Genomic DNA, 26900 nt, shown 5'->3' on the forward strand with positions numbered 1-26900 from the left:
ATGATTTTTTATTTTCCCATGGAATCCAGCTTTGTTTACATGGAGACTGAACTGCTCCCTCACCCGCTAAGAGAAAGGGGGCTCCCTGCTCCAGCACTAGTCTTTATCACCAAACATTTTCAAAACCTAAAGTCATTGCACTGTGATGCAATATCTGACAACAGGAGTGCATGCTGTCTCCCACACATTCCCCAAGCAAGGAAAACACAAACCTTAATGCTTAATGACACAACTGGGGGCTAGTCCCAATTGAAGTCCACTTTAACGCAATTTAAATAATTCATTCCTTTCGTTTCTGTTGTTGAAAAAAAGAAATAGCCATGAATAGCATCAACCAATTTGTTAAATTTTGGATAATGTTCATCAATGCGAGTGTTCATCGCGGTCCCAGGCTGCGGCGCCCTGGGGGCTGTGGGCACGGCTGTGATGGATTGACTTGCTGCTCTGCACAGCCTGTCAGATGCAGGGAAGGGGTCAGAGGTGCTGGGGAGGGGACAGAGCCCCTTGTGATCCAGTGTTGTTTGAGTGCAGCTGTGGGGTCCGGCACTGAGATTCCTGAGCACAGACTTCCTGAGCACAAACTCAGAGCAGCCGGCCCCCTAATAGCTGCCCCTTCTTAATAAGCGCTGATGTCACCCCTGTTCTTTGAGCTCCTATGTTCTTTTCATTTTAAATATTAGCAGGTGGAAAAAGCTGCTTGTCCCATCCTGCTCCTTGCATTTCAGTAACATCTGTCTCTGTGCCTCCATCTGGTTTCTGCAGGCAGACATCCCCTTTCTTTTTGTAAGAAGGAGGGTGCTGCAGTTACTAGTGTTTGATTAATAATACAAATTACTAATTGATACTAAATATTAATCGATAACTAATTGTTTTAGTGTTTGCATCGACTCCCATGCAGTGTAGCTTTACTGTTCTAAACTCCAGAGGGGCTTGACAGCTGAGATAAACACAAACATTACAACATTACAGGACACAATAAGGCTTTTAGTAGGTGTGCTTAGGTCCTGCTTGGGGACCGTTTTGGACTGCAGCACTATGAGTCACACACACGCAAGCAGCTCCAACCTAATGACAAAATGTGAAGAATCCGGCAGTGAGGTCCTTTCAACCTCTGAGAATTTAGATTTCTCCTAAAAATACCCTGTGATGACACTGCCCCCCCCCCCCCTCCGGAACTTCTCAATGAATCATGTGACCAGAGTATCCCCCCCCCCCCACACACACACGCACACACACACGCTGGCACACACGCACTCACATACACACAGATAATCAAAGTCTTGTAGAAGGTTCATTTAGACTCTTACCTAGTCTATAGGAATGAAAACAGTGACAGAGAATCTGCATACAGTATATGTCTATATACATTGAAATCCTATGATCGAGTGTTTAAAGTTTAATCTGACTGACTCCCTTGCCATGCTAACCCATCACCAAACTGAAGCAGCTACTGGTTTGATACAGAAACAGCTTCCCATTGTTCGTGGAGCACCCAGTCCAAACTCATAGTAGATGAAGGGCTGTCAGGGGGGCTTCCAGCTCATCGGGGGGGGGGGTCTCATTAATCATCCTGATTGGCAGCTTGTGTCTGTTCCTCCAGCAGCAAGCATAGCTGGAACAGCAGGGGGCTGGAAGGAGCGGGGGGGAGGCGGGGGGAGCAGGGGGGGGAGACCACAGCCCTTTTCAAACTCTTTCAAAACTCCCAACACTCAGTGCCAATGCACAGTGATGCACGGTGATGCATTGTGATGCACGGCATTGCACGGTGATGCACGGTGATGCACGGTGATGCATTGTGATGCACGGTGATGCACCGTGATGCACTGTGATGCACGGTGATGCACTGTGATGCACGGTGATGCACGGTGATGCATTGTGATGCACGGTGATGCACGGTGATGCATTGTGATGCACGGTGATGCACGGTGATGCACAGTGATGCATTGTGATGCACGGTGATGCACGGTGATGCACGGTGATGCATTGTGATGCACGGCATTGCACGGTGATGCATTGTGATGCACGGCGATGCACGGTGATGCACGGTGATGCACTGTGATGCATTGTGATGCACGGCGATGCACGGTGATGCACGGTGATGCTCTAAATGGCATGTTTTTGGTAGTTGTTGTTCTTGTTTTTTGGTGTTATTGACATCACTTCAGCCCTATAGTTGAGACAGTCTGACCCTGTGGTGGCTCCTCTGTGTACCCTGGAAATACCCGGGATAGCCTCTCCACACAGAACTATTGTAATAGCGCATGTAATACACAGACAACAGAGAGTGCTAGTTTAACACAATCTGTGATGCCTCAGGTTGAGGAACTCCAGCAGGGGCTGTTGGTTGGGGAGGGGGCAGTTTTAAGAAGCTGCTGGACCTGCTCTGTGTAGATCTGTCATGCCAGTCAGTCCTGCTAATTCTGCAGCACTCGCATTCCAACATGCCAGTGCATACAGCACAGAGGCAAGCCATGTAATGTATCTGCCACAGAAACATCTTTAATCTAAACATCCCGATGCACAAGCGTCGTGGACACAACAGAGCAGCCTTTGTTCTTTGAGGGGTTAACTCAGCTCCCAGTCCCCCTGGCAGGGTTATAGGAGGCAGGCCAGCACCTGCTGTGCGCAGTGGGTGCAAGAACAACTGTGGTGAGCTTGACACTCGCACGCGCTCCCTGACACATTCGCTCTCACACTCACACTGTCACATCTTCAGCTCTTTGAACTCTGTGGAATCCGCCGCGTCGCCGCACGGCTTTGCGCTGACACATGTTTCCAGGGATTTGGAAAAAACTGCGTGTGCGGCAACTCAGAAGATTCCTGGCCTCTTGGTGGGCCGTGTTAAAACACAATCCCCCCCAAATCCAGTGGTGCCTGACTGTGATAACCTGCCTAGGAAAGCATGCCATCAGCAGCCCAGTATCACACAGGGAATTGTTTGGGTTTGATGTGCAGTGCGAGCGCTAGGCTGGGATTACTGGCACAATCGACTCCCCAAACTCCAGGATCAGATCAAACACTGAGCTGGATCTGACTAAAGCTGCTTCAGACTTGATTGATTGAAACGCTGCTGTCTGTACTTTATGTATTAGATGCTAATAATAAGAGGCAATCCCTCTGTTACCCACGGCTGACAGGAACACACATTTCTAGGTGTCTGCCAGGTCTGCAGCATTGAGCTGGAAGCTGGGTTAACATTGTGACTATGGCATTGTCTCAGTGGGAAGAACGTACCTCTGAGGACCTGACTTCAGGGATGTTCACAGTCACTTCCCTTTTAGCATTTTCAAATTTCACAGAAATTCAATGACTTCCGTTTTGACAATTCTTTCACATTGCCTTGAAAGCAGATGTCAAGTTTGTCAATGAAGTCTCCAGGTTCTTTTGGTATTTCTAAATGTACTGCTATTTAATGTTTTATAATTCTGATTGAAATTACACACACAGACACACACACACAGACACACACAGTCACACACACACACAGTCACACACACACACACACACACGCACACACACACACACACACGCACACACACACACACGCACACACACACACAGACACACACAGTCACACACACACACAGTCACACACACACACACACACGCACACACACACACAGTCACACACACACACACACACGCACACACACACACACACACACACACACACACGCACACACACACACAGTCACACACACACACACACACACACGCACACACACGCACACACACACACACACACACACACACAGTCACACACACACACACACACGCACACACACACTCTGCTGTAACTGTGCCTCGAGTTGCCTCAGTGCTCGTACTGGAATATGGGACAGTGTCCAAGTACGACACATGCTTCTTTTTTTTAAATCACCCTGACCGGTGCCTGGGCGTTAGGGACTCTGCTGTAATCTGTAACCCCCTTAATCAAAGTGCCGATTCTTTAAAAAGACAACTGTGGTCATGTGCTTTAATTCACAGCTATCTCTCTGCATGTAGCAGCGCTGCATTAGACTTGATGAGAGTCCTCGGAGTGGCTGGCTGGCACGCTGTGTGTCTCTGTGCCCTCCCCTGCTATCGCATATCGCGTGAGCTGCTGGGCAGGCCGGGCTGACTGCCGTAGCGAGGTTCTGAGCCAAGGTGAGTGCGATTCTGCTGGGCCGGGGGTTCTGTTCATCAGGCAGGGATTGCTGTGTGGATAAGATGGAGCTCGATAGTGTTGACTGACCACACTCTGTAATTTTTTGGTAGAAGACAGAAGTCACAATGCAAACAAACAGATAGATAGATAGACCTGAAGGTATAACACCGACCTTAACTTTTTCTAAGTAAATACACAAACTGTCTGTTAAAATGGCCTGCAGTTTCTACTGTAGAAGTGCCACGCTGAGCTGCTGCTTTCTAGTTTTGCTACAGTAGCATTGCAGTTCTTCTTGTGCTTTGGGAAGCGATGCAGACTTTGCACTGGTGCAAGCAGAGTGTAGTGGACATGTTCCTTTGCCCCTAGGTGTGGATATCAGGGGCCAGGTGATCCCTAGGGGCCCTGACTGACAGCAAGCTTTGAAGTCCTGCCTTGGGCTTTGTTATGAGACAAGGGAATGTAATCTTGGGGGCCCGTGACAGCCTTCCGAAAATCTTTTCAGCAGATGTGGGTGTTTTGACTTTTAGTTTATATGAATTCTAAACTATTCGAGGCATTTTAAAAGCACAAGGAGTCGTCTTCCTTTGAAAAAAAAGACATGACGAGGCCAGATGTGTCTCAGTAATGACTTCAAACACTGAACATCTGCCTGTCTCTATTTCTCTAGAAAATGGGTTTACACTTTGCAAGTGTGTATGAGCTATCAGCCAGCCCCATGTATTAATGAGTGGATCGATGTGGATCAGTGTTTAGGTTACTGTGCCCGTATTGAACCCTTTCAGACCTCACAGTCCTCTGCCAGCACGGTCTTCCACTACGACACATGTGTCTTTTTGTCTGTCAGTACAGTGGTTATCAAACTGGGGTATGGGGACTTTAAATGAGTTTTCATTTCAGGGGACCCTATTCAAAATCATTTTCAAAAAGGGGTCCCCAAACAGAAAAGTTTGGGAAGCTCTGGTGAAGTAGACGAAGAGGTCTCTTTCCTCTCACTCGAATTCTGTTCCTTCTTGGTGTCTCTGTGCTATTCTGTACTGCAGGCGCTGTGAGCTCCCCAGTGAAGCTGAGGAATACTGTCAGGCTAGCTAACTGCCTGAGAGAGACCCCCGCTCCCCCCTCCCTCCCGCCCTGCAGTGACGCTGGCTCCAGGACCCTGGCACAGAGACAGCCAGCAAACGGTTCACCCTCTTCAACTGGCAGGTACAAACAGGGAATTAGTGGAAGCAAAGGAGGCTCCTAGTCACAGATGAGTCCAAATGATTCATTACACTCTGCTTATCCGTTACAGGGATAGGCAGACAGACAGACAGACAGACATATAGATGGATAGACAGACACAATCACAGATTGATAGATGGATAGATGAACTTCAAACACACAGCCCTAGGATATTCAGTTACATTAAGAAACTGAAGTCAAGGTAGAGGAACATTTAATTAAACACCTAAGCTGTGTTTAATATACCTGCTCTCCAGAGCTGCTGTACTGGGTGCCTAATACCCTCTGTCAGACCAGCAGAGCAATAGTGAGCCACAGTGTGTGTGTGATAATGAAAGCAGGGCTTGCAATAGTGAGCCACAGTGTGTGTGTGATAATGAAAGCAGGGCTTGCAATAGTGAGCCACAGTGTGTGTGTGATAATGAAAGCAGGGCTTGCAATAGTGAGCCACAGTGTGTGTGTGATAATGGAAGCAGGGCTTGCAATAGTGAGCCACAGTGTGTGTGTGATAATGAAAGCAGGGCTTGCAATAGTGAGCCACAGTGTGTGTGTGATAATGAAAGCAGGGCTACTCTCTCCTGTCTGCCACTCGTAAATATGGAGAAGCGTCACCCTGGTAAAGGATTAAGCAGGGCCCTGTGTCCCAGCCATTATCTTTTTAGTGTCTAATGAAGACTTTAAAGATGGCTTGCTCAGATCTGGCGGCTCGGGAGGGCAGTAACTCACAGCAGTCATTACAGAACAATTTGTAGGCTCTGTCTGCCCGGGGCTGTGGATGAGGCGAGGGGAGGGGTGGGAAACTAATCCCCCAGCTCAGGGGGGCTTGGAGAAGTGGAAACATGAAGCAAAAACAGGCTGGCCAGAGACAATACTGCTTGAAGTGAGCACTGCAATGTTACAGACAGAGAGATACAGTATACAGTTAAAGTGTAGTTAGGCACAGCGAAAGCATGGAGAAGCAAACCAAATAACAGAGACATCTAACAGCTAATGCCCTTGACCTTATACATTAGAACATACGAACATAAGAAAGTTTACAAACGAGGGGAGGCCATTCAGCCTTCTAATCAGTACTTTCTGTTTTCTACATGTTAACCACTCCCTAATCCATGTGCATGCATTTCCTTGAATCCCTACTGCGTTCAGTTTGAGAATTATTCTTTTATGCGGGACTTTGTCAAAAGCTTTCTGGAAATCTAAATAAACCATGTTGTATTCTTTACAATTATCCATTGTGGATGTTGCATCCTCAAAAAAGTCAAGCAGGTTAGTTAGACATGATCTCCCTTTCCTAAAACCATGCTGACTGTCTCCCAGGATACTGTTACCATATAGGTAATTTTCCATTTTGGATCTTATTATAGTTTCCATAAGTTTACATATAATAGAAGTCAGGCTTATTGGTCTGTAGTTCCCTGGTTCGGTTTTGTCTCCCTTTTTGTGGATCGGTATTACGTTTGCTATTTTCCAGTCTGTCGGTACAACCCCTGTGTCACGAGACTGTTGCATGATCTTGGTTAGCGGTTTGTAAATAACTTCTTTCATTTCTTTGAGTACTATTGGGAGGATCTCATCCGGCCCAGAGGATTTGTTTATTTTAAGAGCTCCTAGTCCCTTTAACACTTCTGCCTCTGTTATGCTAAAGTTATTTAAAACTGGATAGGAACAGGTGGGGCATGTTGTCCGTATCCTTGTGCAAAGTAATCATTTAATAGATTTGCTATTTTTTTCTCTTCATCTCTGATTTTCCATTTGTATCTCTTAGACATTCTACTTCCTCCTTGAATGTTCTTTTGCTGTTCCCTTATAAACGTTTACTGCAGCACACCATGGTAAAAGCACAGCCAAGCAGGCAAGGAAGATTAGCTGAAAGGCATGGTTAACCACAGAGAACCACAGGGTTTCATTTTCAGCTTGGTTTCAATATTAGATGAAGCCATGATCACTGTGGCAATAAGAAGCACACCCACTGATGTGGGCCAGGGGGCTACGAGCCGAGTGGAGGGGAGAGGCGCGAGGAAAATAAAACAAAAAGACAAACGCGGTATTTAAAACCTCAGCAGGTCTCCGAAGGCTCGTAACCAGGGGCCTCAACAGGTGGCTGAGCGAGAAAACTGGACTCTAACCCTCCCTGCCTCCCAGCTTCCTCCCTCCCTCTGTCCCTCAGGCCTCCAGCGGCCTTGCCCTCGTAAAAGGGTTATAAATACCAGTGATTTTTCCAGCCTGAGTCCCAAAAAAAATCTAAAAAAAGCCTTCCGCTGCCAGCCAGCCCCGAGGCAGATAGAAAGAGCTTCAGCTCTGATCTTCAAAGCTGTGCCCTGAGCCACGGCAGCTGCCACACTCCGCAACACGACAGTGCTGATGAACTGGGAGGGGAACTGAAGACAGTGCAATCTACCAGCCTGGGCTCCACCATTCAGCAAGCCTGTATCTTAACTTCCTTTTCTTTTACATTCTGGAGAGACGTTATGAGAAATACACAATGTGCCCAAAACCCTTTTTAAAAGAATGAAAGGATGAACAGCAGAATCCAAACCCAGACAGGAAGGCTTGGCTTGCCCATCCTTGTTTCAGCGCGACTCGCACCATCGTTATACACAGCACGGGGCCGGGCGGGTGAGGGGTTAAAGAGAAGCCGTGTCTTTGAGGGGAGCAGGTTAATCCCAGGAAAGCGATCCCCTTCATGCGCTGTTCACAGACAGACTCCCGGCCACCCCCTCCGTACCTGCGTTTAGGTGTGTGCCTCAGGGTGAAAGGTCACCCAAATCAAGAGATTAGCTCCCCCAGCCCGCCACAAAGGGGCCCCGGCTCCTGGCTTAGGTTACACACCTTGTGTATTCCTTTTCAAAAGCACTGGGATTTAGAAGATACGTCAACAAGCATTTGTTCAAAAGAAAGGAAGAAAAGAAGCAATCTCTAACTAAAAAAGATTTACAGTAACCCAGCTAAATGAGGGGCCACCAGCCAGCACACAGCTGCAGTTTCAAAGCTGTGTGGATTATTTTCAGCATGCAAGTTAAATTTAGAAAGGTAAAAGAAACTATAGTAAATTACATTGACATCAAAAAAGACTTTGTCATTGAATTCATTGACTTTCTTTTGGTATGTCTAAATTTAGAGCTATTGAGTGTTTTATAGTTATGAATAAAAGTATTTTTCAATGTCTGAGAATTTAGCTTTACTCAGATTTCATACTGAATTTTCAGTGTTGTAAGTTACGGATGAATTACCTTCAAACTTTTAAAAGTTTGGTTCTCTGCTTCCTTTTGCATTTACTACAGCTAGACTTCATTCAATACCCTGGTTTAACCTGCCCCCCAGCTGGTTGCCAGTCTGAGCCGGTGAGCTGCTCCTGTCAAGGGTGCTGCTCAAACTGACTAACATCTAACACTGTCCTGCCACTCAGCACCCAGCAGTGAAGCGCACAGGCTGCAGGGCTTTCCTCTACCGGGAAGAGGACAGGACAGGACAGTGCAGTGCAGTGCAATGCAGTGCAGGACAGGACAAGACAGGCAGTGCAGTGCAGTGCAGTGCAGGACAGAACAAGACAGGGCAGTGCAGTGCAGTGCAGGACAGTGCAGGACAGGGCAGGACAGGACAGGACAGGGCAGGACAGGAGAGGACAGGACTGTCTCATGGGTGGCTCTTGATCGCTGTATGTCTCACTGATCTCCACAATCTTTTGAAGGGTTTAATAGGTTTGAAGAAACTGCAGCAATCTGTAGTCTTAGGTTGTGGAAATGCAGCAAAACCACTGGGCAGCGTTTAATGTGCAGAGAGCTGCTGAAGCGGTGAGTGTGTTTCTACAACCGTCAGCTTTTTAGTAAATAAACCTTTTTGTTACATATATTGTGACTCTATAAGATTATGTCTTTCTCCTCTCTTCTTCTCTCTCTCTTCTTCTCTCCCTCTCTTTCCGTGCTGCACAAATAGAAAGCAGCTGTTTCTTGTCAGTGGTCTGGCATTCAGCAGTGGCTAATTTTCCCGAGCTGACCTCATTTTCTATTGTATTAGAACAAGTGATCCAGTGTCAGGAGAAATGTACTGATTCTCATTGTACCTGCTGCATCCCAGCGAGCTGCTGAAGCATTAGACAAGTCCAAGGAAGTCTGAGCTCCATATGCAACCCAATCCGCAACTCTGTGAATACCTGGACAACCTAACCCCTTACTCTCCCATGCCATGACCCCCCCACCCCAACTCCCCCTCTCCTCCTCCTTACAACAATAAATATCCTTCAGATACACAAACTCATTACTCCTTCACTCCATGTGTTTGTCCTGTTTGTCTTCTAAATGGAAAAACAACAAGCTGCCGATGTCTCAGAACTCCAGATAAATAATTCTGCTGCCCTGATTTACAGCAGCTTGGCTAATTGTTTATTTTTTTATTTTGCTGTTGTTTTTCTCACTGAACTGGGCTGCAGTAAGTCAATGGAGATTCGTTTCATTGTTGTATTTTTTGTGTTGTTTCTTTTAGGAAAGGAAAGCGATGGAATCAGAGGAGCCCCTGAGAGCGTGAGTGCCGTGTTCTTGTTCTTCAAACTGTGTCATCGTCAGGGTCCTGTATGCAGGGAGGGAGTGCAGGGTGGGAGTGAGGGAGGGAGGGAGGGAGGGAGGGAGGGAGGGAGTGAGGCAGGGAGGGAGTGCAGGGTGGGAGGAAGTGCAGGGAGGGAGGAAGTGAGGCAGGGAGGGAGGAAGTGAGGGAGGGAGGGAGGAAGTGAGGGAGGGAGTGAGGCAGGGAGGGAGTGAGGGCAGGTGGGAGTGAGTGAGGGAGGGAGGGAGTGCAGGGAGGGAGGGAGGGAGTGCAGGGAGGGAGGGAGGGAGTGAGGCAGGGAGGGAGGAAATGAGGGAGGGAGTGAGGGAGTGAGGCAGGGAGGGAGTGAGGGCAGGTGGGAGTGAGTGCAGGGAGGGAGTGAGTGCAGGTGGGAGTGAGTGCAGGGAGGGAGTGAGTGCAGGGAGGGAGTGAGGGAGTGAGTGCAGTGTGGGAGTGAGTGCAGGGAGGGAGTGAGGGAGGCAGGAGAGCTGTAGAGGTTTCTGTCCTTAGACAGCGTTCCAGTTGGGTTAGCTTGTCAGTGTGTTCCCCACCTGAATCACTCGATTGTGCGACGGAGGGGGGTTTGATTTGATATCTGTCAGAGTTCAGGTTCAATGCAAGTTCAAGGAGGCAACAACACCACAGAACAGCTACTACAAAGTGGCGTGAACTGCTCCAGATATCAGGAGAGGAATGGCCATGTGTGAAAGGATTCTATTCTTTATGGTGCATGTAGATACAGCATGTAAAGATTCATCACAATTATACCAAATCTCTTTCTTTATATATGCTCACAAGTAATCTTGATCATATATCTAAGTGCAGAGTCACTTTTACTTAAGTATATAGATATGCAGGAAATAAATAATAACATATATTGTTAAATGAGTCGGAATATACCACTGTTTTGTATTTTATGTTTTTCATATAAGGGGGAGAGGGGGCATTGATCATTCTAGACTCTTAGAAATGTTTTGTTTAGGCTGCCAGGCTTCACATAAAATATGAATCAAATCCAACCGTCTTCCACCATTCAGACAGATTTATAACTCAAGCCCTTTACAAGTGGAAAAATGGCTGAATTGTGTGAATTATAAAAACTATAGGAACCGAAATGAACTGCAGGACTTCATCTTCAGAAAAGAAAATTGTGCATCTTTAGATTCCAGTGAAATTAATAAAAGGTTGGCAGCTCTGTGAATGAGAGGTGAGACCGGGCTGCAGGAGCAGAGCAGCTCTGTGAATGAGATGTGAGACCGGGCTGCAGGAGCACAGCAGCTCTGTGAATGAGATGTGAGACCGGGCTGCAGGAGCAGAGCAGCTCTGTGAATGAGATGTGAGACCGGGCTGCAGGAGCAGAGCAGCTCTGTGAATGAGATGTGAGACCGGGCTGCAGGAGCAGAGCAGCTCTGTGAATGAGATGTGAGACCGGGCTGCAGGAGCACAGGAGCTCTGTGAATGAGAGGTGAGACCGGGCTGCAGGAGCAGAGCAGCTCTGTGAATGAGATGTGAGACCGGGCTGCAGGAGCACAGGAGCTCTGTGAATGAGAGGTGAGACCGGGCTGCAGGAGCAGAGCAGCTCTGTGAATGAGATGTGAGACCGGGCTGCAGGAGCAGAGCAGCTCTGTGAATGAGATGTGAGACCGGGCTGCAGGAGCACAGCAGCTCTGTGAATGAGATGTGAGACCGGGCTGCAGGAGCAGAGCAGCTCTGTGAATGAGATGTGAGACCGGGCTGCAGGAGCACAGCAGCTCTGTGAATGAGATGTGAGACCGGGCTGCAGGAGCAGAGCAGCTCTGTGAATGAGATGTGAGACCGGGCTGCAGGAGCAGAGCAGCTCTGTGAATGAGATGTGAGACCGGGCTGCAGGAGCACAGCAGCTCTGTGAATGAGATGTGAGACCGGGCTGCAGGAGCACAGCAGCTCTGTGAATGAGATGTGAGACCGGGCTGCAGGAGCACAGCAGCTCTGTGAATGAGATGTGAGACCGGGCTGCAGGAGCACAGCAGCTCTGTGAATGAGATGTGAGACCGGGCTGCAGGAGCAGAGCAGCTCTGTGAATGAGATGTGAGACCGGGCTGCAGGAGCAGAGCAGCTCTGTGAATGAGATATGAGACCGGGCTGCAGGAGCAGAGCAGCTCTGTGAATGAGATGTGAGACCGGGCTGCAGGAGCAGAGCAGCTCTGTGAATGAGATGTGAGACCGGGCTGCAGGAGCAGAGCAGCTCTGTGAATGAGATGTGAGACCGGGCTGCAGGAGCACAGCAGCTCTGTGAATGAGATGTGAGACCGGGCTGCAGGAGCACAGCAGCTCTGTGAATGAGATGTGAGACCGGGCTGCAGGAGCACAGCAGCTCTGTGAATGAGATGTGAGACCGGGCTGCAGGAGCAGAGCAGCTCTGTGAATGAGATGTGAGACCGGGCTGCAGGAGCAGAGCAGCTCTGTGAATGAGATATGAGACCGGGCTGCAGGAGCAGAGCAGCTCTGTGAATGAGATGTGAGACCGGGCTGCAGGAGCAGAGCAGCTCTGTGAATGAGATGTGAGACCGGGCTGCAGGAGCAGAGCAGCTCTGTGAATGAGATGTGAGACCGGGCTGCAGGAGCAGAGCAGCTCTGTGAATGAGATGTGAGACCGGGCTGCAGGAGCACAGCAGCTCTGTGAATGAGATGTGAGACCGGGCTGCAGGAGCAGAGCAGCTCTGTGAATGAGATGTGAGACCGGGCTGCAGGAGCAGAGCAGCTCTGTGAATGAGATGTGAGACCGGGCTGCAGGAGCAGAGCAGCTCTGTGAATGAGATGTGAGACCGGGCTGCAGGAGCAGAGCAGGCAGGCAGCAGCAAGTGAGAATAAAGAGCGCTCTCCCCAAACCCCACAAGAAAGAATATTTTACTCATGAAGCATCCCTCGTAAATCTCAGGCAATCAAACACAGGTCGCTGTTGAAACCAGTTCCCTCCATTCCGATTCAGGATTTATGGGGCTTACATCACACACTCCAGGGCAGACCCAGCTCAGCCCAGCCCTCCACTCCCAGCCCTCTGCCAAGCTGAGCCCCACACGCAGGGTGTGAGCACCTTAATAGGAAGGACAGGTTAGCTCAGGCTTCAAACCACAGGCATACAGCGGGTATCTGGGGCTTATAACGATGTCATAAGAGAACAGAATTAACAAACGCTGCTCCGCTTCAGTATCCTGGTGACCCCCCAGGACTTGCTAGGGGTGGTGTCTGGAGCACACCCAAAGAAAGACTCTTCAGATCTGTTGTGCAGTGCAGTGTTGGTTCTGTTAGTCACCTCATTCCTGTGGAGGGTGGAAGGGTTTGCTAATATTATTGCCTTTGCTCCGATCACTTCAGCAGGGCTGTTTGGTTTGACCATTTGTGGGCTGACAGGGTGCCAGCTTTGTTTTTGCACGCGGTGCAGCGACCAGACGCTGCTGCTGAACCCCCTGGGGAGCTGAGAGCAGGGCTGTTTTCATAACGCTGCACACTGAGAGACAATCAGGACTGCGAGGCACGGACAAACAAGCATCCAGGAGCCATTCATGAACACCAGCATTTACAAGAACCAAAAATAAACAAGCCCGCCAACATACAAGGAAAGAAAGGGAAATGGCAGTTATTATTGCAGCATCTAAAGTTCAGAATACAGTAGAAAGTGTGTGTTTTGTTGTTGTTTTTTTACAATGCTTGTCTGTGCTTCACTAGACTCTGTGATGTTTTTACCACAGGATTCCTATTGAAACCATCTTTACTAAAAGGAAAAGAGAGTTTACTGTGAATGACTCCGAACTGAGATGCCTGTAGGAGATTTTCAAATGACAGTTCTGGCTTGCTTATTTCTAGATCTGCAACATTAGCTGCTTTCATTCGCTTAGATTTTAGATATAAACTTCACAGCTTAAGCAAACAGTAGCTCCTGGTCGAGCATGTGCAATGGGAAAGCGAGGGGCTGGCAGCGCAGTGATTGATCACCCTGCAACACTTTAACAGCTGTCATGATCCAAGTGTGCAAAACACAGTCCTGCTTCTTCAAGAGCGGCATACATCTGGACCCCTAAGAGTTTTAAACGGCCTCGTTTGTTTGAGATCAGCGCCATTATTCCGTGTATTCATTTAGACTCTAGTAGCTTGTCATAGTCTTTCCCTACAAAGGGGTTTTTTTTTTTTTTAAATGCTGTATATTCATTACACATATAATATTGTTTACGGCTTCTTTATAAAAGCAACACAACACGTTTAATTTCCAAAATGGACACTTTTAAAGCGGCAGGATTTCTTTGAGAAGCCCCCGGCTGCTCTCCCCTGAGCCGCTCATTGCCTTGTTGTTTTCAGCAGACTGCAACGCAGCCTCCAGCCTGCGAGTAAAACTAGCCCCTCCCCCACACCGCCTGTGCGACCCCCGGTTGGCTAGGCGCGTATTGGTATTCATTAAACGTCATCGATATTCAAATTCAAACGCCTTTCTGTCTTTCTGTTGGTGCGCTGCGGACTCGCCCCTCCCCCGTCAGGTTGGGAGCGCGTTTGAATGACAGATCTCGCAGGGATGTGAATTTGTGTTTAATTTGGTTTAGCCGCAGAATCCCGGAGCAGTCAAGGAACTCCATTGCAACTGAATGGATTGGTATGGGGAAAAGCGGATTTCACCCTTCGGCTAAGCTGCAGCCCTGGACGACGTTTGCGGTTATCATGGTCGTGTTCTCAGTGTGGCCCCGAACAGGTATGGAATATACAAATATTCATTTGAGATTTTTATTTATGTGCAAAAAAAAAAAAAGTTTTACACATACTTTGTTGTTGTTTTGGTAGTTGAATGAGAGAAGCGCGCAGCGTGCATTGAAGGAGCGGACTGTGTGTGTGCGTGTGCGTGTGCGTGTGCGTGTGCGAGCCGCGCTGCATGCAGGAGAGTCGAGATCTTCCAAATAAACTGCGTGTCTTACACAAAACTGTTTAAAACGTGCAAATGAGTTATTGACGTAATAATGTACAAAAAAAAGTTTATTATGCTGGCGCTGGTTCAAACCCGAAGCACAAAATGGGGGAGCAGAACTTCTCAAAGATGTCAAACAGTTGTTTTGACCCCGGACTGCACAAGTTACAAGCGCGGCTGGGCTTTATTAACTGTGTTGGGTGGAAACTAATGCAATTGAAATCAAAGCAGGAGCTCCGCTTAGTCTTTACACTGATTTATTTTCCAGAAGACTAAAAAAAAAAAAAAAAAAAAGAAACGTAGTAAATTACAAAATAACGAATAACTGTTTGTTTTTTTTTTTTTAAGAAAGATGTTTTTAAATCCTGGTAATAATTTGTAAAACCCTGACAGTGACAGAGAGCTCGTTGTTCCTCACCCGGAGCACAGAAACGTGCCTTCCTTTGAGGTCCGGGTATCCAGCCCCTCGGGAGAGACTCGTTAACCTTCCCCGAAGCGCTTTCCCCGGGAGCTTTGCGAGGCACTTTGAAGCTGTGAACGTTTCCCCTCCTCAACAGCACTAGCCTTGTCTGGAGCGATGGCTGCTTTGTAACTAATTAACAAAAACAAGTTTCTTTTTTTTACGGAGAAGAATCCGCATGTATTTTATTTTCATGCGGTTTATCATATATAAAATCACAGCAGGTTCAGAGAGCGAGTACATTATCTATCTATCTATCTATCTATCTATCTATGTATTTGACTTTTCAAGACAAAATTTCGCCAAACTAACGGAAGCTGTTTTTGCTACAGTATTAAATGCTCCCTCTTGACATTTACGCTAACAGATTTACATTTGAGATATTTAGGGTTATTTGTTTAAGTTCTCGAAATGCGTGTTGCTCCTTTTAAACAAAACCTAGCGCGCGTGTTTAAGCGTGACCCCTCGTTATATTAGGTAAATAACCGCGTAATAAACCATTCAGCCTGTAAACAGCTGCTATCATATAAACGCGGTCCCAGTGCTAACAGCTTTACTGAATCAGCGGTTATACAGCAAGGGACTCCGAACAAAACGGTGTGTTTTAATGCTTGCTAACTTTGAGCTAATGCTTTTTAGAGTGCACAGATATTTACAGGACGCGTTGAAAGGAGAGTAACGCGTTTAAACCGCTTCAATAGTTGAAAGGAGAGTAACGCGTTTAAACCGCTTCAGTCGGCTGAGCGCTTGCAAAACAAGCTAATGATGTATTGAAGTGTCTCAGCAGATCTCTTGGCGAATATCTGTACGGGTTCTTCTGAGCACCAGACCGGAGCCCCCTGTCCGTCAGACCCCGGATTGGGGCATTCAATACCCGACGTGTTTCACCTCTATAGCGTGGTTCCAAATAACTTCAATGTGAACCTCACTGTGGAACACATTAGTGTGAATAAGGCATACTGTAACTAATGCAGTTTACTAATGTTACAGCTACTGGAGCTCTGTGTGTGTGTTTTCAGATGTGATGCATTTGCCAAACTTTTAAGATCTTAAAGTATTTCAATTTCAATGTGAATAGTTATCCTAAAGCACTTGAGGGTTAAACACATTTTCTGTAACCTGGGGGGGATGTTGTAAATGCAGCTCTGCACTAAGACTAGCTGTCTCCAGACACACACAGTATAAAATGTGTACCGCAGTGCACTGCTATATGTAGGTATAGCTTCAGCTCTGTAGAGCAGCATGGTGAAGATGCCCTGTCTCCTCATTCAGCTCTGTAGTTCAGCATGGTGAAGATGCCCCGTCTCATTCAGCTCTGTAGTTCAGCATGGTGAAGATGCCCTGTCTCATTCAGCTCTGTAGTTCAGCATGGTGAAGATGCCCTGTCTCCTCATTCAGCTCTGTAGTTCAGCATGGTGAAGATGCCCTGTCTCATTCAGCTCTGTAGCTCAGCATGGTGAAGATGCCCTGTCTCATTCAGCTCTGTAGTTCAGCATGGTGAAGATGCCCTGTCTCCTCATTCAGCTCTGTAGCTCAGCATGGTGAAGATGCCCTGTCTCATTCAGCTCTGTAGTTCAGCATGGTGAAGATGCCCTGTCTCCTCATTCAGCTCTGTAGTTCAGCATGGTGAAGATGCCCTGTCTCATTCAGCTCTGTAGTTCAGCATGGTGAAGATGCCCTGTCTCCTCATTCAGCTCTGTAGCTCAGCATGGTGAAGATGCCCTGTCTCCTCATTCAGCTCTGTAGTTCAGCATGGTGAAGATGCCCTGTCTCATTCAGCTCTGTAGCTCAGCATGGTGAAGATGCCCTGTCTCCTCATTCAGCTCTGTAGCTCAGCATGGTGAAGATGCCCTGTCTCATTCAGCTCTGTAGTTCAGCATGGTGAAGATGCCCTGTCTCCTCATTCAGCTCTGTAGTTCAGCATGGTGAAGATGCCCTGTCTCATTCAGCTCTGTAGTTCAGCATGGTGAAGATGCCCTGTCTCATTCAGCTCTGTAGTTCAGCATGGTGAAGATGCCCTGTCTCCTCATTCAGCTCTGTAGCTCAGCATGGTGAAGATGCCCTGTCTCCTCATTCAGCTCTGTAGTTCAGCATGGTGAAGATGCCCTGTCTCATTCAGCTCTGTAGCTCAGCATGGTGAAGATGCCCTGTCTCCTCATTCAGCTCTGTAGTTCAGCATGGTGAAGATGCCCTGTCTCATTCAGCTCTGTAGTTCAGCATGGTGAAGATGCCCTGTCTCATTCAGCTCTGTAGTTCAGCATGGTGAAGATGCCCTGTCTCCTCATTCAGCTCTGTAGTTCAGCATGGTGAAGATGCCCCGTCTCATTCAGCTCTGTAGTTCAGCATGGTGAAGATGCCCTGTCTCATTCAGCTCTGTAGTTCAGCATGGTGAAGATGCCCTGTCTCATTCAGCTCTGTAGTTCAGCATGGTGAAGATGCCCTGTCTCCTCATTCAGCTCTGTAGTTCAGCATGGTGAAGATGCCCTGTCTCATTCAGCTCTGTAGTTCAGCATGGTGAAGATGCCCTGTCTCATTCAGCTCTGTAGTTCAGCATGGTGAAGATGCCCTGTCTCATTCAGCTCTGTAGTTCAGCATGGTGAAGATGCCCTGTCTCCTCATTCAGCTCTGTAGTTCAGCATGGTGAAGATGCCCTGTCTCCTCATTCAGCTCTGTAGTTCAGCATGGTGAAGATGCCCTGTCTCCTCATTCAGCTCTGTAGCTCAGCATGGTGAAGATGCCCTGTCTCATTCAGCTCTGTAGTTCAGCATGGTGAAGATGCCCTGTCTCATTCAGCTCTGTAGTTCAGCATGGTGAAGATGCCCTGTCTCATTCAGCTCTGTAGTTCAGCATGGTGAAGATGCCCTGTCTCCTCATTCAGCTCTGTAGTTCAGCATGGTGAAGATGCCCTGTCTCCTCATTCAGCTCTGTAGTTCAGCATGGTGAAGATGCCCTGTCTCATTCAGCTCTGTAGTTCAGCATGGTGAAGATGCCCTGTCTCCTCATTATGCCTCCTCTCCTGCGGCTTGTCCTGTTTGTGTATGGACTCTGTAATGATGCACTGCACAGCGGTTCACATCTGAACCCTGGATTTTTTTGACAGATAAGTGGAAAGCACGGCACAGCAGTAGATCGCAATCCCGTCACACTGTGTGGTCTGTTCCGACCCCTCTTAAAGTTGTGCCCCTCCTGTCTAATAATCCCTTTTGGATTCAGAGCAGGTTGAAATGTACGTGGCGTGGAGCTTGCTGATGTGAAGGCCAGGGCATTACTAGAGTTAAAGTAATGAACGAAATAAAGAAGCGTTTTCACCAGAAGGAAACAGAATAACCCTCCTTTCAATATCGGGGTTTTCTGTGAGTCCAGTGGTGCCCCTGCTTCTTGTTGCTTTGCATGAGATGGCTGTTTTGACAGCTGGCAGGTTGGCATGTTTGTGTGGAGAGTGGAGAGGTTCAGAGCTTGTTTCTCTCCTCTGCCTGTGACCGTATGCAGCTGGCGGGGTCTGCTTGTTTAAACTCCAACCCGAACTCTTAAGAGTGAACCTCCTCTTCAAGCGTCTTCCTCATATTTTATTTTATTACATGCATCTCTGTACAGTCCTGCTGACCGTTAGGTGTGGCGGGCAGACTCTGTTTTGGATAAGCTCCATGGCCAGGATTTGTTGTGTTGTTGTTGTTGGAGAGAATCCGCATACCAATGTATCGGTTTCAGTGAGAAACTTAAACTTCCAAATATGCACAGGTGTTGCAGTGCTGGGAGCGTTTCTGTTCAAAGATCGCATGCATGCCGGTGGGTTTTTTTTCTTTTTTTTTTTTGTTCCTCTTTAGTTGACTGTTGGCCATCAAAGCCCCCTCGAAACGTGTCTTCAGTTGAGTGGGGCTTGTGAGGGGGTGGGCTGCAGGCTCTGGCAGGTCAGGTGATTCGCTGTTTCTCCCGGAGTCTGTGTTGACTGAGCTGAGATTTGAACCCAGTTCAGCCTCTTCCTGGTTCACTGTTTCACTTTCATTTCAAATTAAAACCTTTTTTTTTTTTTGCCTTCCAAAAGCTTGTATTAAAAATAGCTGACAGGCTTTGATACATGATCGCAATAAAAGCCTAATGTTCTTGAGTCGACGGAAACACGAAGTGACTCTGAAGAACAGCAATTACTGGTAACCTAACCCAGTAATAAATCGGTAGTGTAAAAGAATATGTGGCAGTGACTCCGATCTCGGGAGGAGCTGAAGCTGTGGAAGCCTCCGTCATGCTGAGTCCGGGCATGGGTGGCACAGGGGCACTTCAGCTGTTTGTTATGTTGACTGCCGATAGCAGCGAGCTCATCTAACCTAACACATAGACTTCATTGTGTATGGAGTTCAGCGTTGTCACTCTGTATTATCCTTGTGTGTGTGTGTGTGTGTGTGTGTGCGTGTGCGCTCGTGTTGCACACCCCTCAGTCCTTCACCCATGAGTTCAGTGCACAGCGGAGAGGATATGCTTCCCCTCAATCTGCCCTGAGGAGTCTTTTCAGAAGCAATTTGTGTAAGCTAGGCAAACAGCAGAAACAGCAATAGAGAATCCTACAGAACACAAGAAAGAAGATACTAAACAGGTAAGGAAATATTAGCAAAATCTAGATGATGTAAAGAATTCCTTTAAACCCCCCTCCCAATCTGTCCAGCTGCTGGCTCTGGTAGCTGTGAAATAGCTGGTTAGTATTCTTGTGAGCTGGGGCCCCTTTGCACTGCTGAAACTGTGAGTGCAAAGCACAACACTGAAGGCATTGTGATCAGGCTGCCCCCCCATCCCCCTTTTCACTGTAGCCAGTCTTTAATACGCTGCGGGAGGGGAGTCTTCTCCTAGCACCCAGCCTACAGTGAGCACGGGGAGCGTGAATATCCACAGTAAAGCTGAGGCTAAACAAACTCGTTACAGTAAAAAGCCCCCTGTATGTGTTTGTGTAGTTGTAGAGAGAAGACCCTCAACAGTGCCCTGCGCTCTGCAGCAGTCTTCTCTGACGTCTACTGATAGCAAGCTGATCTGCGTTGGGGTTGAATCTGCAGGGTCGTGCAAACTGTGTCGTGCTCTTGCCACTACATGCAGCAGTAGGAGGTTAGCACAACCTTAGCATTGCAAAGTGTCCAGGGACAGGCTTTGCTTTGGTTCTCGTTCGATTTAGTTAGTGTTAGTCTGTATTTCCCTACCAAGCTGCCTTTTCCTAGTAAAGAACAATCAACAGCAACAAGAGAGCTCTCTGTGCACCGCTGTGCTGTGTGGAGGTCAGGGAGCCCTCTCTGTGCTGCGTGGAGGTCAGGGAGCCCTCTCTGTGCTGCGTGGAGGTCAGGGAGCCCTCTCTGTGCTGCGTGGAGGTCAGGGAGCCCTCTCTGTGCTGCGTGGAGGTCAGGGAGCCCTCTCTGTGCTGCGTGGAGGTCAGGGAGCCCTCTCTGTGCTGCGTGGAGGTCAGGGAGCCCTCTCTGTGCTGCGTGGAGGTCAGGGAGCCCTCTCTGTGCTGCGTGGAGGTCAGGGAGCCCTCTCTGTGCTGCGTGGAGGTCAGGGAGCCCTCTCTGTGCTGCGTGGAGGTCAGGGAGCCCTCTCTGTGCTGCGTGGAGGTCAGGGAGCCCTCTCTGTGCTGCGTGGAGGTCAGGGAGCCCTCTCTGTGCTGCGTGGAGGTCAGGGAGCCCTCTCTGTGCACCGCTGTGCTGTGTGGAGGTGTCCAGGTAACCTGGCTCTGCCCCCCTGTCTGTCTCACACGGCTCCTGACTGATTCAGTCTGCAGACAGGATAGATCCATTCCAGCTGGTTTGAGTAATGCCGCTGCCAGAGCTGTAGTGCGGATGCCTGTGTTTGAGTGATGCGATTCCCCTGCACTCCTCTGGTAATCGCTGTGTATGAATCATCCATCTGCCTTGTGCTGAGTTGCTGGAGTTGGATGCCCCTGTCTTTCTATCTTTTAGTTTTCCGGTTTGTTTTCTGCTTTGATCAGTCGGTGACATCGGCGCACAAGCTGCTGTGTATTTATTTGTTTTGTTTTTTCATCCTGCTTTCGTTACATTTGACGTCTAATGAGCCGTGCTGCTTTGAGAGAAAACAAAAACATGCAAAATTGAGTGTAGCAGGTCCAGGCATTTCCAGTGCAGCGTGCCGGCTGATTCCAGAGCTCAAGATACCAATGTGTTTAAGCTATAGCACAGGAATGCTCATAATGTATACAACAGGACCTCGCAGCTCCATTGTGAAATTATTTGAATCCAACACAGCAGGTCCCAGTAAAGTGGATTAAACAGCTGGACTACAGTAGGACTGAAGTTTGTGTCAAGATAGTCTTTGTATCTAGCGGTGCAAGAGCCTGGAATAAAACTTTACAGTCACAGCCTGCTGTAGACTTCAAAGCGTCTTTTCAGATCACTCCAGACCTCCGATTGTACGAATCATAAGAGAGAAGCAGCAGCTTCGCCCAGTGTTGTGTGGTTGAGTTGTTAAGCCCGATGCTAACCGGTCTCCCTCTCTCCCCCCTCAGTGCATTGCCAGCAGTGTCGGATCCAGCGCTGCAATGCCGAGTACGTGGCCTCCACCTCCTCCTCTAACGGGCTGCAGGAGGACCAGCCCGCCGACGTGGATTACTGCATCGCCCTGCGCGCCTACTCGCAGTGCACCAAGAAGACAGCGCGGGCCTGCCGGGGGGACCTGGTCTACCACTCCGCAGTCTTCCGCATCAAAGAGCTCTTCAGCCAGCACAACTGCTCCAGCGTGGGCCCCACGTCCTCGGGCAGGGCCCAGGGCACCAGCCACCCCGCCGTGTCGGAGCTGTGCGACTACGAGAGCCGCGCACACGCCTCGCAGGGCCCGCGCCAGGGCAGGTACGCGCACTGCGGATTATTCGGGGACCCCCACCTGCGCACCTTCAGGGACGAGTTTCAGACCTGCAAGGTGGAGGGAGCCTGGCCCCTCATAGACAATCAGTACCTGTCCGTCCAGGTCACCAACGTGCCTGTGATCCAGGGTTCAAGCGCCACCGCCACCAGCAAGGTAACGGGGAGGAGGGGAAGGGGGAGGGGGGGCCTGGGGGGGCCTGGGGGGCTGAGGAGGGGGAGGGGGAGGGGGGGCCTGGGGGGCTGAGGAGGAGGAGGGAGGAGGGAGGAGGGGGAGGGGGAGGGGGAGGGGTGTGCTGGGGAAGGGCTGAGGAGGAGGGGAGGGGCTGGTAAAAAAATGAAAAAGTGATGGCAGGCTTCTGATGGAATTTCTGAGTGGTTACAAACATGCACATTGCTGTGTAGTTGTATTTTATTCCTTTCTAAGGCTGTCTGCCTTGGCCTCCCACAGCCTGTGTGAGGGGCTGGACGACTGCCCCTGCCCCCCCCCCCTCCCAGGGGCTGAACAGCTGCCCCTGCCCCCCCCCCTCCCAGGGGCTGAACGGCTGCCCCTGCCCCCCCCCCTCCCAGGGGCTGAACGGCTGCCCCTGCCCCTGCCCCTGCAATGAGTTTCAGCTCCTCGCTCAGGCTTGGCCTCGGTCCTGATTGCAGAGCCACTGAAGTGTCAGTTGGGTTGTTTGTTTTTAAATTGGCTCAGCATTCCACAGGAGATGGAACGGTGTCCTCGATTGGCTGAGGTGCAGGGGGTTGCCTTGGAAACGCCAGACCTCCTGCACTGCAGGGCTTGGGGTGCATTTCTGCCTGAATCCGACATCCCATTGAAGAAACAAACTGCTCTCGCACGAAGCGCTCTTCTGCTTTGCTCCAACAGGATTGCATTTTCATAGATTTCTTTTTTTCTGTTCTTCCAGATCACAGTGATCTTCAAGAGGTTCCAGGGCTGCACAGAGCAGAAGGTGTACCAGGCCACCACAGAGGACCTCCCCTCGGCCTTCCTGGACGGTACGAGGGAGGGGGGGGGCAGCCTGCGGATCTTGGAGCGCGGCCGGGAGGGGGGCGGCTCCTCGTCCTCCCAGGTGGAGATCCAGGCCCGCTACATCGGCACCTCCATCATCGTGAGGCAGGTGGGCCGCTACCTGACCTTCGCCATCCGCGTCCCAGAGGACACTCTGAACTTCTCCGAGGAGGGCTCGGGCCTGCAGCTCTGTCTGCATGGCTGCCCCCGCAGTGAGCTCATCAAGGAGCACACCCTGAGCGGGCCCGTCCCCGGCCCCGTGGCCCCCCGGCGCTCCTACACCGTGGAGCGCGCCACTGCCAAGTGCCGCGAGATCCTGCAGGTGGAGGACGTGTACTTCCAGTCCTGCGTGTTCGACCTGCTCACCACGGGGGACCCCGAGTTCTCCATGGCAGCGTACGGAGCCCTGGAGGACCTCAAAGCCCTGCCCCCCAGCAAACTGAAACAGAACCCCCCCCGGACTCCCCGCCTTTTCAGCGCGGCGCAGAGAACTGACCCGGGGCCCAGCCTCGCCCTCGCCCTCGCTGCTCTGCTGCGCTGGCTCTCGTAACATACGTTTAAAAGAAAAGCTGAAGAATGGCAGCTCAAGCCAGAGGAAGGAGTCCTTTTTCTTTTTTTTATTTTCTGCACAAGGTCCCAGAAGAGCACCCTCTACGCCTGGCAGGCAAACCCATCCCAGAGCTTATCATCCCATCAGTGTGAACCTGACTCAGACTCATTCAAAGCACTCTCTTTGTGTAAACGAGGCACGCAGTCATTGGCGCTCCCATTGCGGTCGTTCCTCCAGTGCAGGGCTGCACGTTTGTTTCACCCAGGCCCTTCTTTTGTCTTCTCTCTGGGTCTGTTCCCCTGTGTGGGACCTGAACCCAGGATCACGTCTTGTAAATTGTCGAGGATCACGTCTTGTAAATTGTCACAGTAGTATGTTTGCAGCACTGGACTCGGTACAGCACTGGAGTGATGCTTCTAACTCCAGGAGGACTGTGAGGCTGTCCAGCAGGATCAGTGTTCAGGGGAGGCCCTGGTATTCATTGAATCAAGAGAAATACTGCTCCATTTCTACACAGGGGTAATGAAATGAACCTCCGACTCCCTCCAGGGGCAGGAGCGCGTCTCGCCTGCTCGTGCTTTATTTACAGTCACTAGAAATTCATTGTCAACCAAAAAAAAACCCTGTGGATTGTGGACTGGATATCTACTGGATTGAGTGGTAATACAGAAAAAAAAAACTGGATCCAACGACCTTTTAAAAACGCTACCTATCTCTAATTCCCATCTCTTTGTTTTGTTTTGGGATCTGGAAAGGGGGGGTGGACTTCACCTGTTTTAATGGGAACCCTGGAACAAGGAAACCACGTTTCTGTGATCAGTATTTAACTCTGACTGTGCAGACCCAGCCTCCGTTCGTCCTTGATGTGAATCTGAACCAGAGCTTGCTTTTCTTTCTAGTGCAGAATGTCTTCATTAAGGTCCCTGTCTGTTTGCTCTGAGTTTGCTGGGTGCACCCATGCATGTGTGGGGAGCGGCTGACACGCACACGGACTTCCTGTGCACTCAGTACTGTGCTCATCTTTTCAAGCAGCAATGTGTAAATGCAGGAGTTTTCAAATACATTTCTTCAAGGAACCTATAATGAATACATATGGTACTGTATAGACTCCCTCCTCTAGCTGGAGCCCAGGTCCTGGGTTTAAAATAAAACAACAAAGTGTCTATATAATAATATATTCTGAGTGTATATAAGTGTTGTATAATGTGTAAATGTGCCTGTACATAGAGGAGTTGAACCAGCACGACGGGTGGGTGCTGGTACCTCGCTGTTCTATTGAAACTAATACGAGCCAGCAATATAGGCATTTCATCTGTGTTACTTCCCTATTAAAAGTGACCCTGAAACCCGCTGTCTGGTTTCAATTCATTTCCCTGTTTCCTCGTCTCTTGAGTGTGTGTTTTGCTCTCTGTCTGGATGCAGCTCAGCACAGGTCTCTGTGCTCACATCCGTTCTTCTGTAAGCGTCGGGTGATGCAGCCTGCGCACCTGTCATGAGATCCTGTGTGTGTCGGAGGGAGGGAGGGACGGGTCACAGTCAGGGTTCTACGTTTGGAAATGTACACGAGCGTGTGTTACAGTGTGGGTCTCTTCATTTCATACTCGGTATTTCTGCAGATCCACTCAAATGCTTTGTGGAACAGTCTTGCACACACACGCATGTTGAGGTTTTTATCATTTTTATAAATGTTACCGTTTTTAAACTTGGATCCTTCAAGACACGACCTGCCAAAGTTTTGAGATCAGTCAGCAGCTGGGGCCGTTTGCAAATGTTCCTCCGTGGAGTGACTGGCTTCAGATGAACGGTGTACGTTTTAAAACAAAGACCCCATCGCATGGTAGCCTTGGCCAGTGTTGAAAATATAGGAGGGGGTGGGGGGGGGCATATGGAGGTAATCATGGAGTAGAACTGTGATGATGTCATCGTGACGTGCCCTGTAATTGACCCCCTGTGGGCAGGTCTTGCTGATTCATGTCTGCTTTGTCACTTTTAATAGCGTGCAGCTCACAGGAGCTCTGGGGGCTCTGGGCTTTGCAACCAGCAGGGTGAGCTCTTACAACATTCAGGTTCATATAGATGAATAATATATATGTATAATATAAATAAATATATAGATATATGTATTATACCAGTGCATGAGAGCTTCAGTATTAATACCAAATAATAATAATAATACTTTATAATACATATAGACCCTGACAGTGATGTGAAATTTCGCTGCATCATTAGGTTTGTACGTTCAGAGGTGTTTGAGAGTAAAGAATGTGTGTGTTTTGTTTGTTTTTCTGAGGCGCTCCGTGTGCGTGGGATTCCAGGGCAGTAGCCTCCCGCCCCGCGCAGTTTCCCACGTGTTCCAGTCGCTGTTCACTCACTCATCTTAATTTCATTCTGAAAACAGCTTCAGCTTTAAACTTTGTGATTCGTGCAGCAGTCCAGAGGGGTGAAATGAATTGTTAAAATAACAATAAATAAAACAGAGACGTCGCATGTGTCAGTAAGGCGGCAAGGTTTTTTGAAGTTCTATTTGGTAAAGTAAGCGTTTTTTGTTTTATTCAACTAGAGGACACTTTGTTGAGCCCTATTGTCAAACACAGCGCAAAGTCTTGAGTGTTTCTCAAGGTCTTCCATGATGGGGGGGGAGGGGGGGGGGGGCTCTTCACTTCCTCTGCTAAACAAGGACTATTCATCTGCTAATGAATAAAAACTGTAAAAGACTGACTGATTGATTTTCCAAGAGGAGGGTTAATTTAAAGTTAATAGAGTGCTTCGCAAGATGAATAGATTGTTCTCTATTTATTTATTTATTTATTTATTTATTTATTAAGTAAGTCCCAGATTGAAAGCAGATAGACAGGAAGGATTTTACGCAGTCAGGGCCAGGAGCAGCAGGCAGCTCAAAGCTGCAGTGTCTCGCACTCCTGCTCAGTGTAAAACCTTGTTGACAGTCCAGTTGGTATGTATTCCTCAATGGTAGATTTAGCTGTAGTTTCCCTCATACCCCCCTTTCAAACAGGAACACTGTCCCTTCTGCTAGGAGCAGTAGGACGTTGTAATCGTGTTCCTACTCATGGTTTAGAAGCAGGATGGGTTCAGTCAGCCGGTGCCTCTGAGCCTTCTGGTAATGTGACTGCAGCCCACACTGAGTCTAACGAGCGAGGGTCACGAAACTTTCAGCTAATTACCAGAGTCAAACCCCCCCCGC

At 48.9% G+C, this 26900-nt stretch overlaps 1 protein-coding gene across 1 annotated transcript; it reads left to right on the forward strand.

Moving 5' to 3' along the window:
• Positions 1 to 3997: 3997 nt before the first annotated feature.
• On the forward strand, positions 3998 to 25044 carry LOC117415203 (repulsive guidance molecule A-like). Its single transcript, XM_059015060.1, has 6 exons — positions 3998 to 4146; positions 5188 to 5347; positions 9845 to 9882; positions 14473 to 14618; positions 21782 to 22290; positions 23045 to 25044. Exons 3-6 carry the CDS (start codon positions 9857 to 9859, stop codon positions 23696 to 23698), a joined length of 1335 nt encoding a protein of 444 aa, XP_058871043.1. The 5' UTR covers positions 3998 to 4146; positions 5188 to 5347; positions 9845 to 9856; the 3' UTR covers positions 23699 to 25044.
• Positions 25045 to 26900: the final 1856 nt, after the last annotated feature.

This window comes from Acipenser ruthenus, chromosome 49, assembly GCF_902713425.1.
Source record: "Acipenser ruthenus chromosome 49, fAciRut3.2 maternal haplotype, whole genome shotgun sequence".
NCBI classification, from domain to species: Eukaryota; Metazoa; Chordata; class Actinopteri; order Acipenseriformes; family Acipenseridae; genus Acipenser; species Acipenser ruthenus.

Excerpts from the sequence above, each read along its gene's own strand:
- LOC117415203 (XM_059015060.1), top strand. The coding sequence starts at position 9,857 with ATGGAATCAGAGGAGCCCCTGAGAGC. Across the intron at positions 9,883-14,472 it reads TCAGAGGAGCCCCTGAGAGC|CCGCAGAATCCCGGAGCAGT; the intron begins GTGAGTGCCGTG and ends AATTTGGTTTAG. Across the intron at positions 14,619-21,781 it reads CTCAGTGTGGCCCCGAACAG|TGCATTGCCAGCAGTGTCGG; the intron begins GTATGGAATATA and ends CTCCCCCCTCAG.